This window comes from Ascaphus truei, chromosome 6, assembly GCF_040206685.1.
Source record: "Ascaphus truei isolate aAscTru1 chromosome 6, aAscTru1.hap1, whole genome shotgun sequence".
Taxonomy (NCBI): Eukaryota; Metazoa; Chordata; class Amphibia; order Anura; family Ascaphidae; genus Ascaphus; species Ascaphus truei.
Genome location: NC_134488.1, coordinates 60354168 through 60370107, shown reverse-complemented (window position 1 = coordinate 60370107; position 15940 = coordinate 60354168). Strand labels below are relative to the sequence as shown.

Genomic DNA, 15940 nt, shown 5'->3' with positions numbered 1-15940 from the left:
TCATGCAGTGGCTGCAAAGGCAAACACGATCTTATCTTGCATTAAACGGGCAATGGATGGAAGGGAAGTAATCATAATTATGCCCCTTTACAAAGCATTAGTAAGACCACACAAGAAAGGTTATATCTGTGGCGCTTGGCCCTATAGCAAAGTATAAAAAAGGGGGTATACAACCAGATAGAAGATGGTGTCCACTGGGCTCTCCTCATGAAGACGATAAATCATGTAAAGAATAATATAAAAACAAACATAGTGTAATACAGTAACTAAAACATACAATAACACTAACACATACAAGACAACGAATGCTGAGACAATCAACTGACTGATTAAATAAAAAACATTTAATATACCAATATAAAACACTAAAAAGAATAGGTCACATGTGCAATACAACACTGATAATGCTGGCCGCTTACCAGCCATAAAATGGTAGAAGGCAGTGGATAAATCTGAGAGTATCCCCTCACGTGGTGTCAGGTATGTCTGGTAAGCGCCCAGCATTATCAGTACAAGGAGCTTTCAAACGAACTATTCATCCCAAGGGCAGTACAAAGGACACGGGATCATCCCTTAAGGTTGGAGGAAAGGAGATTTCACCAGCAACAAAGGAAAGGGTTCTTTACAGTGAGGGCAGTTAAAATGTGGAATTCATTACCCATGGAGACTGTGATGGCAAATACAATAGATTTGTTCAAAAAAACAAACATCTTTTTAGAAAGGAAAGGTATACAGGGATATACCAAATAAATATATTTGGGAAGTATGTTGATCCAGGGATTAATCCGATTGCCAATTGTTTTGAGTCGGGAAGGAATTTATTTTCCCCCTTATGAGATATCATTGGATATGACACTGGGGTTTTTTGTTTGCCTTCCTCTGGATCAATAAGTAAGTATAGATATAGGATAAAGTCTCTGTTGTCTACATTTAGCATAGGTTGAACTTGATGGACGTATGTCTTTTTTCAACCTCATCTACTATGTAACTATGAGAGACATCCCCAATTCAGAGGACCCTAAGAAATAAACTTTGTAATTTCCAGAGAAACCAAAGCAGACAAATCTTTGCGTTTTGCACATTTCGATTAGTTTAAGGAAGCCAACTAGATTTAAACCTTTACAAAAGGCTGTGTTTTGGGCCTGCGACTTGGGAATGCAGAATTGGTATCAATCGCCTACATTGACATCTTAAGCATGCCACTGCCACTTGTCCACCTTAGGCTTGTAATATAGTGCGCGCGCACGTCAATTATAATTGGCTGTGTTAGCGAGACGTTTCTATACTAAGGACGCGCACGGCCGTGAGCGGTGGCGCGGCAGACCAGGGAAAGTACAAGAGAATTGTATATTCGTGCTGTCGCCGCGCCATATGACGTTATGAATTAATCACAGCGATGCCTAGCGCTGTGACGTCTTAGCCATGTCCCCTAGCCGCGCGCGTTAACGCTTACCTTCTACACACGAAACGCCCGCAGTACGCGCAACGCCGTGCGCACACGCACCAGCGTGCACAATATTACAAGCCTTAGACCTACCAAGAACTGTCACTTTAAAAAAAAAACACACAGTTGCGCGCCATGTGGAACTGTCAGAGCCATTAAAAGGAGTCAGCCAAGGGCAGGAAGCTTAGTGACTACAGCATGCAAAGGAGACGCAGCCCACAAATTGAATCTAATTGCTTCTTCACCGCATGCAACTTTTCCTTTTGTGCTGGTCTCCACTCTGTATGGCTGAGTAATTCTGGGGATGTGATTTATCCTTTCACTTCCCAGCTCTGCGAGACGTAGTTACGGGGAAGATAATATCCCTAGCTGGAAATGGCCTTGCTGACGTCAGTCCCCCAGTGTGCTTCATTTCCCCCGGTGAGGCGTCCCATATGCGCACACAGCTACAGATCCCGGCGCTGCATAGGTTTTATATATAACCCTTTTGTAGCGCAATGCATTCGGAGACCCAGGGGGAAGTAAAATCAGAACATGGAATAGCTTTTGGTGGGCCAAATTGGCTCTAAAAAAGTAGCCATGTTTAATTCCTGAATATATCAGTTAAACAATGTACGAGCTCTGTGGGTTTGTACAATATTTATGCTCTACAAATGGCAAAGCCTTGTTTTAAATATGTATTTTTCAGGTGGATCGGTATGATTGTCATATATATATATATATATATATATATATAATCTCTTTAGTGTGTGTGTGTGTGTGTGTATGTATATGTGTACACGCGCGCATACCCTTCACAATCCTATACAGAGTCCATAAGGGGTGTGGTAGCACTGAGGGTATGGAGTACCATATGCATATGCGGTGTGTTCACATTATTTATACACACACACACACTACTCTATACCCTCTACCTCATACTTGACCATATTTTAGGGATAACCAAGTAGTACGCTTTGTACATAATCAACATGTATTCTTATGTGTTAAATCCTTGGGCATTTAATTTCATGTAGTCGTCTGCGGCTGGGATTGCATGAGGAGCGCGTTAGGAAGACTGACACAGCTAGTTCATTCCTATAAGAGGAAATGGCAAAGAGAACCTTCAGTCTAACAGTCCCCGAGGAATACACTTAATGTGCATTTTCTTGTGTCTTCCCTCGGCTAGCAAGCCAATTATTTCGTTATCTTGCAAGTACCCCAGTTACCTCTAACTCTCTCCTCAGCTGTGTCCTATATCAGAACCCTCTCTTTCACGTCGTATTAATCTAGAAATGGCTTTTCCAGCTTTCAAAGGTTCATGGTTTTATTCATTAATCATTAGCTTGTCTCTGCAATCTGTATACAGGTTACTCCTTTCTTGGCTGTTTTTCACATGCATCTACACCCCAAACCCTTTCTCTGTCACCTTCATCTGTTTGCTTGGCAGATATACAATTCCAACCGCTGATTAAAGCCAATTAGCTGACATATCGGCTGCTGTGTAACCCGTTCGGTGTAAGAAGTGCTGCACGGCTCCTGTAACGTGCATATTCTCCCCTCCCCCCACCCCCCGCATTGCCCCGTCCTGTAACGTGCATATTCTCCCCTCCTCCTCCCCTCCCGCATTGCCCCGTCCTGTAACGTGCATATTCTCCCCTCTCCCCCCCACATTGCCCCATCCTGTAACGTGCATATTCTCCCCTCCCCCCCACATTGCCCCGTCCTGTAACGTGCATATTCTCCCCTCCCCCCGCATTGCCCCGTCCTGTAACGTGCATATTCTCCCCTCCCCCGCATTGCCCCGTCCTGTAACATGCATATTCTCCCCTCTCCCGCGCATTGCCCCGTCCTGTAACATGCATATTCTCCCCTCTCCCCCGCATTGCCCCGTCCTGTAACATGCATATTCTCCCCTCCCCCGCATTGCCCCGTCCTGTAACGTGCATATTCTCCCCTCCCCCCGCATTGCCCCGTCCTGTAACGTGCATATTCTCCCCTCCCCCCCACATTGCCCCGTCCTGTAACGTGCATATTCTCCCCTCTCCCCCGCATTGCCCCGTCCTGTAACATGCATATTCTCCCCTCCCCCGCATTGCCCCGTCCTGTAACATGCATATTCTCCCCTCCCCCGCATTGCCCCGTCCTGTAACGTGCATATTCTCCCCTCCCCCCCACATTGCCCCGTCCTGTAACGTGCATATTCTCCCCTCCCCCCCACATTGCCCCGTCCTGTAACGTGCATATTCTCCCCTCCCCCCGCATTGCCCCGTCCTGTAACATGCATATTCTCCCCTCCCCCCCGCATTGCCCCATCCTGTAACGTGCATATTCTCCCCTCCCCCCGCATTGCCCCGTCCTGTAACGTGCATATTCTCCCCTCTCCCCCGCATTGCCCCGTCCTGTAACGTGCATATTCTCCCCCCCCCCGCATTGCCCTGTCCTGTAACATGCATATTCTCCCCTCTCCCCCGCATTGCCCCGTCCTGTAACGTGCATATTCTCCCCTCCCCCGCATTGCCCCGTCCTGTAACGTGCATATTCTCTCCTCTCCCGCATTGCCCCGTCCTGTAACGTTCATATTCTCCCCTCCCCCCCGCATTGCCCCGTCCTGTAACGTGCATATTCTCCCCTCCCCCCCGCATTGCCCTGTCCTGTAACATGCATATTCTCCCCTCCCCCGCATTGCCCCGTCCTGTAACGTTCATATTCTCCCCTCCCCCCGCATTGCCCCGTCCTGTAACGTGCATATTCTCCCCTCCCCCCCGCATTGCCCTGTCCTGTAACATGCATATTCTCCCCTCCCCCGCATTGCCCCGTCCTGTAACGTTCATATTCTCCCCTCCCCCGCATTGCCCCGTCCTGTAACGTGCATATTCTCTCCTCTCCCCGCATTGCCCCGTCCTGTAACGTGCATATTCTCCCCTCCCCCGCATTGCCCCGTCCTGTAACGTGCATATTCTCCCCTCTCCCCCCGCATTGCCCCGTCCTGTAACGTGCATATTCTCCCCTCTCCCCCCGCATTGCCCCGTCCTGTAACGTGCATATTCTCTCCTCTCCCCGCATTGCCCCGTCCTGTAACGTGCATATTCTCCCCTCCCCCGCATTGCCCCGTCCTGTAACGTGCATATTCTCTCCTCTCCCCGCATTGCCCCGTCCTGTAACGTGCATATTCTCCCCTCTCCCCCCGCATTGCCCCGTCCTGTAACGTGCATATTCTCCCCTCTCCCCCCGCATTGCCCCGTCCTGTAACGTGCATATTCTCCCCTCCCCCGCATTGCCCCGTCCTGTAACGTGCATATTCTCCCCTCCCCCCCGCATTGCCCCGTCCTGTAACGTGCATATTCTCCCCTCCCCCCGCATTGCCCCGTCCTGTAACGTGCATATTCTCCCCTCTCCCTCGCATTGCCCCGTCCTGTAACGTGCATATTCTCCCCTCCCCCCGCATTGCCCCGTCCTGTAACGTGCATATTCTCCCCCCCCCCGCATTGCCCCGTCCTGTAACATGCATATTCTCCCCTCCCCCCGCATTGCCCCGTCCTGTAACGTGCATATTCTCCCCTCCCCCCCGCATTGCCCCGTCCTGTAACGTGCATATTCTCCCTCCCCCCCGCATTGCCCCGTCCTGTAACGTGCATATTCTCCCTCCCCCCCCGCATTGCCCCGTCCTGTAACGTGCATATTCTCCCTCCCCCCGCATTGCCCCGTCCTGTAACGTGCATATTCTCCCCTCTCCCCCGCATTGCCCCGTCCTGTAACGTGCATATTCTCCCCTCCCCCCCGCATTGCCCCGTCCTGTAACGTGCATATTCTCCCCTCCCCCCGCATTGCCCCGTCCTGTAACGTGCATATTCTCCCCTCTCCCCGCATTGCCCCGTCCTGTAACGTGCATATTCTCCCCTCTCCCCGCATTGCCCCGTCCTGTAACGTGCATATTCTCCCCCCCCCCCCGCATTCGCCCGTCCTGTAACGTGCATATTCTCCCCTCCCCCCCGCATTCGCCCGTCCTGTAACGTGCATATTCTCCCCTCCCCCCCGCATTCGCCCGTCCTGTAACGTGCATATTCTCCCCTCCCCCCCGCATTCGCCCGTCCTGTAACATGCATATTCTCCCCTCCCCCCGCATTGCCCCGTCCTGTAACGTGCATATTCTCCCCTCCCCCCCGCATTCGCCCGTCCTGTAACGTGCATATTCTCCCCTCCCCCCCGCATTCGCCCGTCCTGTAACGTGCATATTCTCCCCTCCCCCCGCATTGCCCCGTCCTGTAACGTGCATATTCTCCCCTCCCCCCCGCATTGCCCCGTCCTGTAACATGCATATTCTCCCCTCCCCCCCGCATTGCCCCGTCCTGTAACGTGCATATTCTCCCCTCCCCCCCGCATTGCCCCGTCCTGTAACGTGCATATTCTCCCCTCCCCCCGCATTGCCCCGTCCTGTAACGTGCATATTCTCCCCTCCCCCCGCATTGCCCCGTCCTGTAACGTGCATATTCTCCCCTCCCCCCGCATTGCCCCGTCCTGTAACGTGCATATTCTCCCCTCCCCCCGCATTGCCCCGTCCTGTAACGTGCATATTCTCCCCTCCCCCCCCGCATTGCCCCGTCCTGTAACGTGCATATTCTCCCCTCCCCCCGCATTGCCCCGTCCTGTAACGTGCATATTCTCCCCTCTCCCCCGCATTGCCCCGTCCTGTAACGTGCATATTCTCCCCTCTCCCCCGCATTGCACCGTCCTGTAACGTGCATATTCTCCCCTCCCCCCCGCATTCGCCCGTCCTGTAACGTGCATATTCTCCCCTCTCCCCCGCATTCGCCCGTCCTGTAACGTGCATATTCTCCCCTCTCCCCCGCATTGCCCCGTCCTGTAACGTGCATATTCTCCCCTCCCCCCGCATTGCCCCGTCCTGTAACGTGCATATTCTCTCCCCTCCCCCCGCATTGCCCCGTCCTGTAACGTGCATATTCTCTCCTCTCCCCCGCATTGCCCCGTCCTGTAACGTGCATATTCTCCCCTCTCCCCCCGCATTGCCCCGTCCTGTAACGTGCATATTCTCCCCCCCCCCGCATTGCCCTGTCCTGTAACGTGCATATTCTCCCCTCTCCCCCGCATTGCCCCGTCCTGTAACGTGCATATTCTCCCCTCTCCCCCGCATTGGCCCGTCCTGTAACGTGCATATTCTCTCCTCTCCCCGCATTGCCCCGTCCTGTAACGTGCATATTCTCCCCTCCCCCGCATTGCCCCGTCCTGTAACGTGCATATTCTCCCCTCTCCCCCGCATTGCCCCGTCCTGTAACGTGCATATTCTCCCCTCTCCCCCGCATTGCCCCGTCCTGTAACGTGCATATTCTCCCCTCCCCCCCGCATTGCCCCGTCCTGTAACGTGCATATTCTCCCCTCCCCCCGCATTGCCCCGTCCTGTAACGTGCATATTCTCCCCTCTCCCCCGCATTGCCCCGTCCTGTAACGTGCATATTCTCCCCTCCCCCCGCATTGCCCCGTCCTGTAACGTGCATATTCTCCCCTCCCCCCGCATTGCCCCGTCCTGTAACGTGCATATTCTCCCCTCTCCCCCGCATTGCCCCGTCCTGTAACGTGCATATTCTCCCCTCCCCCCCGCATTGCCCCGTCCTGTAACGTGCATATTCTCCCCTCCCCCCGCATTGCCCCGTCCTGTAACGTGCATATTCTCCCCTCTCCCCCGCATTGCCCCGTCCTGTAACGTGCATATTCTCCCCTCCCCCCGCATTGCCCCGTCCTGTAACGTGCATATTCTCCCCTCCCCCCGCATTGCCCCGTCCTGTAACGTGCATATTCTCCCCTCCCCCCGCATTGCCCCGTCCAGTAACGTGCATATTCTCCCCTCCCCCCGCATTGCCCCGTCCTGTAACGTGCATATTCTCCCCTCTCCCCCACATTGCCCCGTCCTGTAACGTGCATATTCTCCCCTCCCCCCGCATTCGCCCGTCCTGTAACGTGCATATTCTCCCCTCCCCCCCGCATTCGCCCGTCCTGTAACGTGCATATTCTCCCCTCCCCCCCGCATTGCCCCGTCCTGTAACGTGCATATTCTCCCCTCCCCCGCATTGCCCCGTCCTGTAACGTGCATATTCTCCCCTCTCCCCCGCATTGCCCCGTCCTGTAACGTGCATATTCTCCCCTCCCCCCGCATTGCCCCGTCCTGTAACGTGCATATTCTCCCCTCTCCTCCGCATTGCCCCGTCCTGTAACGTGCATATTCTCCCCTCCCCCCGCATTGCCCCGTCCTGTAACGTGCATATTCTCCCCTCTCCCCCGCATTGCCCCGTCCTGTAACGTGCATATTCTCCCCTCCCCCCCGCATTGCCCCGTCCTGTAACGTGCATATTCTCCCCTCTCCCCCGCATTGCCCCGTCCTGTAACGTGCATATTCTCCCCTCCCCCCCGCATTGCCCCGTCCTGTAACGTGCATATTCTCCCCTCTCCCCCGCATTCGCCCGTCCTGTAACGTGCATATTCTCCCCTCCCCCCCGCATTCGCCCGTCCTGTAACGTGCATATTCTCCCCTCCCCCCCGCATTCGCCCGTCCTGTAACGTGCATATTCTCCCCCCCCCCCACATTGCCTCGTCCTGTAACGTGCATATTCTCCCCTCCCCCCGCATTGCCCCGTCCTGTAACGTGCATATTCTCCCCTCCCCCCGCATTACCCCGTCCTGTAACGTGCATATTCTCCCCTCTCCCCCGCATTGCCCCGTCCTGTAACGTGCATATTCTCCCCTCTCCCCCGCATTGCCCCGTCCTGTAACGTGCATATTCTCCCCTCTCCCCCCGCATTGCCCCGTCCTGTAACGTGCATATTCTCCCCTCTCCCCCGCATTGCCCCGTCCTGTAACGTGCATATTCTCCCCTCCCCCCTGCATTGCCCCGTCCTGTAACGTGCATATTCTCCCCTCCCCCGCATTGCCCCGTCCTGTAACGTGCATATTCTCCCCTCCCCCCGCATTGCCCCGTCCTGTAACGTGCATATTCTCCCCTCCCCCCCGCATTGCCCCGTCCTGTAACGTGCATATTCTCCCCTTTCCCCCGCATTGCCCCGTCCTGTAACGTGCATATTCTCCCCTCTCCCCGCATTGCCCCGTCCTGTAACGTGCATATTCTCCCCTCCCCCCCGCATTGCCCCGTCCTGTAACGTGCATATTCTCCCCTCCCCGCATTGCCCCGTCCTGTAACGTGCATATTCTCCCCTCCCCCGCATTGCCCCGTCCTGTAACGTGCATATTCTCCCCTCTCCCCCGCATTGCCCCGTCCTGTAACGTGCATATTCTCCCCCCCCCCCGCATTGCCCCGTCCTGTAACGTGCATATTCTCCCCTCCCCCCCGCATTCGCCCGTCCTGTAACGTGCATATTCTCCCCTCCCCCCCGCATTCGCCCGTCCTGTAACGTGCATATTCTCCCCTCCCCCCCGCATTCGCCCGTCCTGTAACGTGCATATTCTCCCCTCCCCCTCGCATTCGCCCGTCCTGTAACGTGCATATTCTCCCCTCTCCCCGCATTGCCCCGTCCTGTAACGTGCATATTCTCCCCTCTCCCCCGCATTGCCCCGTCCTGTAACGTGCATATTCTCCCCTCTCCCCCGCATTGCCCCGTCCTGTAACGTGCATATTCTCCCCTCCCCCGCATTGCCCCGTCCTGTAACGTGCATATTCTCCCCTCCCCCGCATTGCCCCGTCCTGTAACGTGCATATTCTCCCCTCTCCCCCCGCATTGCCCCGTCCTGTAACGTGCATATTCTCCCCCCCCCCCCCCCGCATTGCCCCGTCCTGTAACGTGCATATTCTCCCCTCTCCCCCGCATTGCCCCGTCCTGTAACGTGCATATTCTCCCCCCCCCCCCCCGCATTGCCCCGTCCTGTAACGTGCATATTCTCCCCTTTCCCCCGCATTGCCCCGTCCTGTAACGTGCATATTCTCCCCTTTCCCCCGCATTGCCCCGTCCTGTAACATGCATATTCTCCCCTCTCCCCCGCATTGCCCCGTCCTGTAACGTGCATATTCTCCCCTCTCCCCCGCATTGCCCCGTCCTGTAACGTGCATATTCTCCCCTCCCCCCGCATTGCCCCGTCCTGTAACGTGCATATTCTCCCCTCTCCCCCGCATTCGCCCGTCCTGTAACGTGCATATTCTCCCCTCCCCACCGCATTCGCCCGTCCTGTAACGTGCATATTCTCCCCTCCCCCCCGCATTCGCCCGTCCTGTAACGTGCATATTCTCCCCTCTCCCCCGCATTCGCCCGTCCTGTAACGTGCATATTCTCCCCTCCCCCCCGCATTCGCCCGTCCTGTAGCGTGCATATTCTCCCCTCCCCCCCGCATTCGCCCGTCCTGTAACGTGCATATTCTCCCCTCCCCCCCGCATTCGCCCGTCCTGTAACGTGCATATTCTCCCCTCTCCCCCGCATTCGCCCGTCCTGTAACGTGCATATGCTCCCCTCCCCCCGCATTGCCCCGTCCTGTAACGTGCATATTCTCCCCTCCCCCCCGCATTGCCCCGTCCTGTAACGTGCATATTCTCCCCTCCCCCCGCATTGCCCCGTCCTGTAACGTGCATATTCTCCCCTCCCCCCCGCATTGCCCCGTCCTGTAACGTGCATATTCTCCCCTCCCCCCGCATTGCCCCGTCCTGTAACGTGCATATTCTCCCCTCCCCCCGCATTGCCCCGTCCTGTAACGTGCATATTCTCCCCTCCCCCCGCATTGCCCCGTCCTGTAACGTGCATATTCTCCCCTCCCCCCGCATTGCCCCGTCCTGTAACGTGCATATTCTCCCCTCCCCCCGCATTGCCCCGTCCTGTAACGTGCATATTCTCCCCTCCCCCCGCATTGCCCCGTCCTGTAACGTGCATATTCTCCCCTCCCCCCGCATTGCCCCGTCCTGTAACGTGCATATTCTCCCCTCCCCCCGCATTCGCCCGTCCTGTAACGTGCATATTCTCCCCTCCCCCCCCGCATTGCCCCGTCCTGTAACGTGCATATTCTCCCCTCCCCCCCCGCATTGCCCCGTCCTGTAACGTGCATATTCTCCCCTCCCCCCCGCATTGCCCCGTCCTGTAACGTGCATATTCTCCCCTCTCCCCCGCATTGCCCCGTCCTGTAACGTGCATATTCTCCCCTCCCCCCGCATTGCCCCGTCCTGTAACGTGCATATTCTCCCCTCCCCCCGCATTGCCCTGTCCTGTAACGTGCATATTCTCCCCCCCCCCCCACATTGCCCGTCCTGTAACGTGCATATTCTCCCCTCTCCCCCGCATTGCCCCGTCCTGTAACGTGCATATTCTCCTCTCTCCCCGCATTGCCCCGTCCTGTAACGTGCATATTCTCCCCTCTCCCCCGCATTGCCCCGTCCTGTAACATGCATATTCTGTCCTCTCTTCCCCGCACTGCCCTCCTGCAATGTGCAGGTTCTCCTCCTGCACGTCTGCTGAACTCCTACGTTATGCAGGTTTCTTTCACCTTTTGGCAGTAAGTGCTCACATGTCTTGCCGATGACATGCCCAATCGATGTCTGACCTCTTTATTCTACAGATGAAAATCAACAAATAATATGTCAACGGGCAGAAGCCGTTTTTAATTTTGACTGAAGGGAGAAGGATGTTGAGAAAATTAGCTTCCCCAGCACCATCTCCACTTGTGAAAACGTGCCAAGAAAATGACAGTCCTAGCAGTCCAGAGATGTATTCAATCCCACAAGCCTCAGTTAGTGGATAATTTGTGTCTGCATGTATTAGGTTTTTGTACAGTCCTGTGAGGTCTATCCTGCCCAGTGTTGACATCCTATAATGCCAGAGGGAGCAGCAACGCATGGTTACCAACCCGTGGAATACCGGAATGTCTATGGTACGATCAGGTTATTCATTTGGAATATCCATCACTTGAACTCCTACTTGCTATGGTGAGAAGATGTTTACAACGCATTCACTTCTGTTCAAGTGGTTTCATAGTAGACGAGATTAAAAAAAGACATAATGTATGTCCATCACTCTATGCTCAATTTAGACCATAATTACTTATCTTATACGTATTTGTATGTATTTTGATCCAGAGGAAGGCAAATACCCCCCCCCCCCCCACATCCCCCGTGAACCACTATAAAATGATGTTTAATAAGGGGAAAGATAAATACCTTTCTGACGCCAGTAATGACAATCAGACTTCTCCCTGGATCAACATCCTTCCCATGAACCCTTTCCTTTGTTGCTGGTTGCGTTACATTGAAATAGTGTCATGGTGTTGGGGTATTTTGCTCCAGTTAAAGTGGAATGGGTCTCTAATGGTAAACTCCCTTCTAGTATCAAAGTGAACTAAGGCGGCGGTATGTTTCATAGATTATATTGTAAACAAATGATACTTTCGAATATTTTTTTTTTTTTTTTCTCCTTTAACATGGTAAACAAATCTTTTGGCGAGGTTCATCTAACCTCTTGCCTCTAACCTCAATAGAAAAGACTATATTCAAGTAAATTGTTCATCCCTTTTAGTTTTGTTCAGCTATTTATGGGAGCACAACTATCGGGGAAGAACAGTGATGTCCAGATAAGATGAGAAGAAAATAGAAACGTTCTCCTTTTTGCACAAGAAGCAAAGAAGTGAAACTCCCCCTCCCGCCCGCCTCTTTCCCCAGCACACATGGGGGGAGGACATTGGATCTTCCCAAGGAAGCAGATTACATTGATACATTGATTAAATAAAACTTTAAGGAGCACATGCATCAAGTGGGGGGTACAGGAAATCGCACGCCTTCCAGCGTGAACTCCCACTGGATTCAACACACATTCCAGCGCTTTATCTAATGCAAATCAAATTGTGACCTACTTTCTAGATCTCATACAGTTGAAGAATATTAACATTAAACAATATTACAGTACATCCCAGTGAAAGGTGAGAGTGAAAATATAATTACCCAAATATGTAAGTCCTGCTGCCAGAAAAACTCACGGATCGTCCAAATCCTTCAATCACTTGATGAAACAAATGGTCCACCTTGGCACTGGTCTTGAGTTGCACATTTACAATGTGATTTATATAAATACAAAAAGAAAAAAACAGTGTATAGAATACAATAGTGCATTGTTATCCAACAGTGCTGTTCACATGCACTATAGGGAAATGACAGACAGAATAAAATTCATACAACTAATAAGGGTGATCGTGAATGTGAGGCATTACTATATGCTTGTGCAATTGTTTAGGTGAGGTGAACTTCTAAGCGATTAGTAATTTCACAGTATTAACTTATGTTGCTTAATCAATGGAATTGGTGTACCATTAATTAACACCCAGTGATGTAGGAGACCAACGATGAACTTTGAAACACTCACACTGTGCTCAATAATACAATCTGACGTGATGAATTAGACCCATGGAATCAGTTCAAACTTTGGAGATAAACAGAGAAATAGAAAAAAGTACATACAGTAGCGTAATACTGCTAGAAAATGTGATAAAACCACACAAAACAGACAGACAACTGGAATCACACTCGTGGATTCCGTTGTCTTTTTTGCGCTTTTGGGTATAAATGGCTTCTTGTGTCACGTGAACCGGGCTGGAACTGTTGGAGATCCAGTGTGGAGGTGCTGGCGTCTCGCGTGCTTCCAGATGCCAGTAGGCATATACTTCCTCCATTGCGTTTATCTGGAACCACCTCCTCGTCGTCATGACGTCGCACTGCCCGGCTCGTTGTCATGTTAGCTACCCCTAGAGCTCGGGTGCCGATCGGTTGTTTGGGAAATGATTTTTCTTTAGCCCAAGAGAACTCCCAAGTGACTTGAATAGAAGTTAATTTCAGAGTGGGTGTGCTATTCCGTGCCAAAACTTGATCCACGAGCCCCTTAAAACCCTACTCGATCTGCTTGGATGGAACTTATAGCTACACTAACAAAGTAGTGTTAACTTCCATCATTTAAAATAAAGACCTTAAATCTCCTCAAAATAAACAATATGCCACACATTATCTTGTTTCTCCTTCTGATTTCATGCTACATTGTCAAATCGTCCCACACTTTTCAATGCTGGAGAAATTTTGTGGCGCATCTTTAAATGTGGCAAATTTTCAAGGGAGTATCTTGTTACTCACCAACTGTGACATCCCAGCTAAAATATTACCTCCTTTGAAATATAACTTTCATAACCTGGCACTAATGAAAGTAATGTGTATTTTATATTCCATGGGATGGGTAGTCTTGACCAAATTGTGTAAGGCTGTTAGACATGGGGTGGCCAACTCCAGTCAAGAGCCACCAACTGGTCAGGTTTTAAGGATATTCCAGCTTCAGCAGAGGGTTGACCCTGATTGAGAAACCTGTGCTGAAGCAGGGATATCCCTAATACCTGTTGGTGGCCCTGGAGGACGGAAGTTGGCCACCCCTGTTTTAGACATTGGTTTTGTACTATATGGAATATTAAAAATGTTGGACAAGGTCTTACATGAGTACCCAATACTTGGGTTAATTCACTTTGGTGCCAAAAGTGAAGAGGTGAGGTTTGCAGTTCTGTATTTGTGTTGACTTCTGGTGGTTTATTCAACACATTGCTTCACTGAGGATGGGTCGCAACATGGCTCCTAAATGTCCCAATGTGGGTGACCACATGAACCAATGGTCTTTTCTGTACGCGTTTAGGAAGGGTAGATGCTGCCCGCGGGGTAGGACTGCCCTGTACATTTTGACTTTATATGCATTTGATGAACTGCTGAATTGGAATGATTTTTCTGAATCTTCAGGGAATTTGTAGATCTTGTAAGGGGGGTTTTATGTGCAGGTGAAGCAGCGAGGCATGACTATTTCTATAGAAACAAAGAACACACCAAAAAGAACACTTTGCCTTTAGCAAACAGCCTGATCACTAAAATATATTAAACAGATTTTGTTTACCCTGGAAATGTTACAAATTATAAAGAAAAAACATTTGAAAATACTTGGGCTTGTCTGTTTTTGAGAACAGCTTCATTTAATCTAGTAAACCATGCCCCTGTCCTTGGCTCACGTTTATCCTAGGAGAGACTGCCCCTGTAACATAGAATACTATGGCCCAGATCCACAAAAGGTGCTTAGCTTTAGCACGCTTTTACTCCCCTTCATATTAAAGGCGTGCTAAATCTTACCACTCTTTTGTGGATCTGGACCTATGTAGGCAGAGTAGGCCTGAAGAAGGACCGTTGCGCATGGAACGTAGTAATACGCGTATAATATCTGTTCACCTGCAGTGATATTATTGCTAAGCTACTCCTGGTGCAGCCCATCACCGGATTTATTTTGTGGTCTGCGTGCAATATCACAGCCTTTGATACTATGTGTAATGTACAACCTAAAGTGTTCTCCCTATGATTCTCAATACAGGTGGACATTGCCAAGTGCCATTACTTGGTGGATCTGGATACCATTACTGAAACAGCCCGGGAACCACGTTACTCTGCAAACAAGGAAGAGTGGACAGTTATAGCCTACAAACCATTCCTGCATGCTGCAAAGTAAGTGTTGGTGTTTATAACCATGATCCCTTGTGCCATTGTAATGGTGCAATGCAAACCAGAGTACCAGAAATTCACTACCAGAATTCCACCCCAGAGTTGGCCACACTAATGCCACTGTAGCCATGCCCGGCACTAGCTTGTATGGGGCTTGGGACACAAATGTATCCCAGGGGCCCAAGTACATTTCCAGGGGGGTAGAAGGATTTCTGACTGCTTATTCAGCGCGGGGAAGGAGGGGGAAAGGGCCAACCTGCTGCTTGCGTTTTTTTCTCGCAGGGGAAGGGACTTGGCACCTTGTCCAATACCGGAATTCGCAACTTTCTCTTGGTTCGGCTTGATGCGGCCTTCTCTGTAGCATATCTATAAAGGGTCTTGTTATTTAAAGTGACTGTAAATTAAATATACTAAAGGAGGTTCCCACCCATGTTTGAGATTAAATTATGGTGACTGATGCCTTTTTAAACTTTAACCAAAAAAAGGGGGGAGACAGCGCACTGAGGTAAACATTCAATAGTTTTCTGCGCTAATATCTACATACTTCAACATAGAAAGTTGAGCTCCACAAAGGAAAGCACCCGAAGTGCTGCATGTGTAATGGCGTTTTGGAGCGGTCATCCGGAAGTGTGAGTCCAACCAGTGGAACATCTCCACAATCCCTACGCGTTTCACAAGCCTCTTGTTTCGTTAGGGGATGATTTTGGGGATGTTACCATGACTGTATATACCCACTTATCTAATCTGGTTGTTGGGTAAAATCCCAAGTACAATATTGTATACAGTAAATAAATTATTACTTGTGGTGTGTGTGTGGTGTGTGTGTGTGTGTGGTGTGTATGCAGTGGAAACCCTGTATGCTGGATGATGGTGAAAGGCAGGGTTGCAGACCTGTCTAAGACATGTGAATGTGCTCACAAGTGATCTTTTTATTTGAGATATATATATATATATTATTATTATTATTTCTTGCATATAACACATTGCCATTAATTTCATTTGTGGAGCTCATGTGTGGA

At 51.3% G+C, this 15940-nt stretch overlaps 1 protein-coding gene across 3 annotated transcripts in view; it reads left to right on the top strand.

Annotated features, from left to right (window-relative positions):
* ALG9 (ALG9 alpha-1,2-mannosyltransferase) overlaps positions 1-15940 on the top strand; it is a 78010-nt gene that overhangs the window by 46632 nt on the left and 15438 nt on the right. For 2 of the 3 annotated variants that reach the window (XM_075604406.1, XM_075604408.1), the window contains one exon: positions 14794-14924. In XM_075604406.1, the coding sequence (XP_075460521.1) occupies positions 14794-14924 (131 nt within the window). Of the gene's footprint in view, positions 1-14793; positions 14925-15940 lie in introns of those variants that run through there. The other variant, XM_075604407.1, reaches the window with a different exon arrangement.